The sequence below is a fragment of the Ursus americanus genome, chromosome X, assembly GCF_024610735.1.
Source record: "Ursus americanus isolate L20-20 chromosome X, mUrsAme1.1.p, whole genome shotgun sequence".
In the NCBI taxonomy this organism is placed as follows: domain Eukaryota; kingdom Metazoa; phylum Chordata; class Mammalia; order Carnivora; family Ursidae; genus Ursus; species Ursus americanus.
This window is the reverse complement of record NC_142164.1, coordinates 93,981,572-93,986,854: the sequence shown is the minus strand read 5'-3', so window position 1 is coordinate 93,986,854 and position 5,283 is coordinate 93,981,572. Positions and strand designations below refer to the sequence as shown.

General features: G+C 37.0%; 1 protein-coding gene across 1 annotated transcript; it reads left to right on the top strand.

Annotated features, from left to right (window-relative positions):
- The first annotated feature begins 347 nt into the window (after positions 1-347).
- Positions 348-3,543, top strand: LOC123786658 (E3 ubiquitin-protein ligase RLIM-like). Its single transcript, XM_045788963.1, has 2 exons — positions 348-588; positions 1,898-3,543. Exons 1-2 carry the CDS (start codon positions 348-350, stop codon positions 3,541-3,543), a joined length of 1,887 nt encoding a protein of 628 aa, XP_045644919.1.
- The last annotated feature ends 1,740 nt before the right edge of the window (positions 3,544-5,283 follow it).

Sequence of the window (5,283 nt, the reverse complement as noted above, 5' to 3'; positions counted from 1 at the left end):
TGCTGGTTTTGAATGAAGTGAAACCTACCTTGAATATAGTCCCTAGTTGGTAACAATAAGGAGGATAATGGATACCTAGGCAACGGTGCCTAGCAAGCTCTCAGATAAAGGCGGTTCTTAACTAAGGACTCATCAGAAGCTGCAGAACCGCGGTCAGGAAGGCAGGAGAAACCTACGCGGAGGCAGATCCAACCGCGTCGGGTCCTGACACTCCAACCGAAGCAGGAAGAGAATCCAGTTATTGTATTTCATTTATTATATATACACTCATACATAAATTAAGACCCAGTTATTGTTTTTCAACACCATGTCATAAAAGTCAGGTATCTTTCCACTTGTTCATCAAGATGGAAAATTCAGGTTACAACGATGAAGATGAATCTGCGGCTCGGCGCAGAAGTCAGATGGACCGATTGGTCCGGGAAGAAGATTTCTATCGATTTGTAAATAACCTGAGTGAAGAAGATTACAAGCTTATGAGGGATAACAATTTTCTAGGCATCCCAGGTGAAACTACATTAGAAGAGTTGCTGAGGAGACTTCAACGGATTAAAGACAACCCACGGCAAAATTCAGATGAAAATACAGGTATATTTCAGTTTTAGGGAGAATAGAATGGGATGGGTAAGTCACTTCATAGTAGTGTCAGCCAAAGATGATACAGAAGTGGCACACATTAATTTGGCGCTAAGTAACTTCTCATTAAAAAGAACTGGTATTTACTTGATTTTTGGTGAGAATGTCCAGATATGTTTTTTCCCCCAATTCACATTTGGGTTACTTTAATTGGGCAACAGTGTGAAATAGCCTATTGATATTTTTCTTGGTTTTCTACCTCAACCAAAAGTTCCTCCTACTTCCTGAATTATTTTTTTGTACAAAGACATGGACTTCTTTACCAACAAAAAATATTATATACTCCATTTAACTGGGGGTAATTTCGCCCTCACTCCCCAAGGGACATTTGACAATGTCTGGAGATATCTTTGGTTGTCAAAAATGTTGAGTGGGTGTTACTGGCAAATAGTGGGCAGAGGCCAAGAGTACTGCCAAACACCTCACAATGCATAGGATAGCTCCCCAGAACTAAGAATCATCCAGCACCAAAATGTTAACAGTGCTAAGGTTGAGAAATCCTACTCTGATCAGGTCTGGTGCTTCTCTCCTAGTGTGAAGTAGAGAATTTTATTATCGAATGAAGACAACATATAATAGTTTGGTTCTTAAGTACGGCCTCATATACACATGCTAGGTTCAGTCTATTTATTTGATCTGACCTTCAATTTCACGTCAACTCAAAATCTTGGTAATATTAAGAAATATTCAAAAACTTTTAAACCTATAAACTTTATTTAAATTTGGACAATGCCTACAATAGTCTTATATTTTAAAATAACTTTATATATTACCATAAGCACTTAAGAGCCTAGAAGAAATAATGTTGTTGGCTAATGAGAATTAGGCAGTTATGTAAACTGAACTAAAATACTAGCACTGTACCTAAACTTTGTTTAATTGCATTAATGTTTTGACAGTGGAGTGAAAAAATGTAGTCTCTTGACTGTCCTTCCATGGTGGTACACAAGGCCATGTATATGATGAAATAATGAAAACAGACTTCCTCCAGATATCTTTTAAAAAAAAAATTCTCTAAATTTATCTAGGATTAGCTAGCTCTTTTCAGAAGGAACTCAAACTTTCCTGCCTTTACTTGTAAATCTAGAAAATGCAGCTTACAAAATATTAACTCTATAAATGTGAAATGTTTAAAACATCTGAGTATTAAAGTTCTAATTTTTTGTTTGCTTTTGAAACAAGGTTTCAGAGTGCTATTTTATGATGGTTCTAATTTTGGTAGTTCCTTTCTGCCCCCACTTTTTTTTTTTTTTGTTAACAGGTGGAGGAGATTCTTCTGACAATACACCTAGTGGTGACTCTCTATTAGATTCGGTTAACTCTTTCGGACAAACTGAAAATGCGACAAGTGGGCAAACAGAAAACCAGTCTTGGGAAGAACTGAGCCAGATTAATTCAAATAGCGATAATTCCAGATTTGGTTTAGAAATGAATTTTAATGTTAATAACGGGAGCCCAAATCCAGAGAACGAATATGTACCATCCACAAGACTTCCCAGAGGAGACAATATGGAAAATATCCAAAGGCAAGTGGAAAATTCACAATCTGAATCATTTATTAGACCATCTACACCAGAACAAAGTACAACTGAAGCAGTAATAGAAGTCCCAGTTACCAGAGGTCAGCGAAGACCAAGAAGCAGGAGCCCAGAGCATCGGAGAACCAGAGCAAGAACTGAAAGTAGTTCAGCTCCAAATTCACTGAGTGAACTTTTACTAAGATTTCATCAGAATATAGCACCTGAGACTTTTGAGCAGCTTCTGGTAGAGGAGACTGAATTATTTTCTAGAATTCAGCACGAAGAAACATCAAGACAGGAAATAACTGGACCCGAGCAGCAAAATAGGGGTCTTTTTTCAACTTCTGGAACAAGGATTACTGTTCAAGAAGAAAGTTCTTCAGACACAACCAGTGATGGTGAATCTTGGGAATTGGAACAGATAAGTTCAACTATACTGTTCAATCTTGAAGTAGGACAAGTTCATCTTGAGGCATATTCTCACACTGATAGCATAGCTAGCACAACTCCATTAACATATGAGACACCATACAACACTGTCACTTTAGACAGTGAACAAGAAGAACTTAGGCATATGTTTTCATATTATGAGCAGACAGATGCTTATGTCAGTACCACCGGAATTCCCATTCACAGACTTTTAAATACTGATTTAAATGATACAACATCTATTACAATTCAGAGCACATTTACACAGACAGTGACAAGATTCAGTGACTCAAGTGACCTTATGGACAGTGACAGTGATGTAGTAGACAGTATCTCACTCTCAAGTCAAAGCACAGAAAGGGCAGAGTCACCAGATGAGAGAGATGGTTCTGGTGGTAGGACTAGTTCTGGTTCCAATTCAAATCCTAGTTCTGATTTCCATTCAAATTTTCCATTGATTTCCAGTACAAATTCCAGCTACATATCTAGTTTCAATTCTAGTCCTATTTCCAGTTCCAGCTCCAGTGATGAAAATTCAGAAATTAGATCACTGATGTTTGAAGGCAGTAATGAAATAAGCTTACCATCAGGCTCACCATCAGAAACCAGGCGAGAAAGTAGACCTATGAGCCCAATAATATTTGAAGAAAGTGACTCTTGGACCTCCCTTAATTTGGACCATTTTTTCCTCTTGAATGAAGACCATCATGACCAACCTACAGGACTCACCAAAGCACAAATTGACAACTTGCCTATAAGATCTTTTGGTAAAAGTGGTGCATTAAAAGCCTGTAGTATTTGCATCACAGAGTACACAGAAGGCAACAGACTTCACATCCTACCTTGCTCCCATGAATTTCACGTCCACTGTATCGATCGCTGGCTGTCGGAGAACTCCACCTGTCCTATTTGTCGTAGAAAAGCAGTAGATTCTGGTGAAAGAGAAAACTCTAATTGAGATCTGAATTCTCAGCTATATAAGCTGCTATCGTGATGAACAAACATAGTGACCTTCCTAATGTCCACTTTTGGAGTTATTCTTAAATATAACAATCTGAATCTAATCTAATATTGAATCCTGATATAACAATCTGAACTGAATTATTAGTTTCTGAAGGAATGATTGACTTTCCCCAATTTCTGTTCCAGAATAAAAAAAAAAAATATTGTCCTATCTGACAGCAATATTGTCCTATCTGTTAAATATAACAATCTGAATCTAATCTAAAATTGAATCCCAGTGTAACAATCTGAACTGAAGCATTGGTTCCTGAAGGAATGATTGGACTTTCCTCAATTTCTGTTCCAAAATAAAAGAAAATATTAAAAAATCAAACAATATTGTCCTATCTGAGAGCAAAACCAAATTTCACACCATAATCGATCGCTGAATTTCAAAAGAAACTTAGCGGGTACACTGGGGTGGGATGTTCCTAATTCCATGAGAGAAATGTCTGAATATATAATCAATCCAGATAGAGCCTAGTAGTCTTATCTAGTCATGCAAATCCCAGACATCTCATAGCCCTGTCTCATCTTAGATGTGCATGCAAAGACACAGGAACACAACCAAAATAATTAAGCAAGTTAAGAATTTATTAGAGTCACATAAAAAAGTCATTACATTCATAGAATGCTGTAAAAAGCTTTAAAAACTTTGTCTTCCTATCTCTCTTCCCAGCAGTTTATCCCAACCCTTAATACTACCATTAGTTTCTCCCATTTTCCACTACCAAAATATCAGTTAGGATCCTGGGCAAAAAATGACGGCAGACTTGAAAAGGGTGATGGAATAGAGTTTAATGAAGAGACTATTTACTAAAAGTGTGTAAAGAATGAAAGGAAACAAAGAGATGATGAAGTGCCCTGAGGCTAGCAACTGTGAAAAGCCAGTATTCTCACCATTAGGCTTAAAGGGGTATAGAGAGGCAGTAGTTGCCTCTTCCCCTTGCCCTCCATTCTCCTCTTTGACTCAGCTCTTTAACAATCCTCTTTTAATTTTCCTTTCATCTACTCAGAGCTGATACCACAAAGAAGAGAACAAGTACATTTTATCTTTAGAAGTGATGAGATGACAAACCCACAGAATTTAATTATGTTGCTCTTAAACATGTCACACTTAGGTTTGCTGTGACTGTAAACAACTAAGGAAAAAAGCCAGTATAGATATTTCTTCATTTTTTGCTTTATAAGTACATTCAAGTCTCAATTTCTTTTTTTAAAAAAGATTTATTAATTTTAGAGTATGTATGGATGGGGGGACAGGGGCAGAGGGAGAGAAACTCAAGCAGACTCTGTGCTGAGCACAGAGCCCAATGCAGGGCTCGATCCCATGACCCTGAGATCATGACTTGAGCAGAAACCAAGGGTCCGACACTTAACCAACTGAGTCACCCAGGTACCCTGAATTTCTTTTTATTTATAAGTTTAGTTCATATAATTTTATAAAACATATCCTTAATTCTTATAATGTGTCTTATGGTTTATATATCTTAATCTTTATGTGAATGATCCAAACTACCCAATTATTGCTTAGAGCCTCCCAAGTTGTAATCTGAAAAACTGGAGTTCAAAAACATGCCTACATAATTCAATTCTAATCATCCCCATCAAAGTATCACCCAAAACCATGACACTATAAAATCAAATGTTAGGTCATACTTCCTTTCCACCAAATATAGTGAAGGATTTTTCTCCT

Coding starts and splice junctions, on each gene's coding strand:
- LOC123786658 (XM_045788963.1), top strand. CDS start 348: ATGGAAAATTCAGGTTACAACGATGAAGATGAATCTGCGGCTCGGCGC. Junction 589..1,897: donor AAATTCAGATGAAAATACAG/GTATATTTCAGT, acceptor TTTTGTTAACAG/GTGGAGGAGATTCTTCTGAC.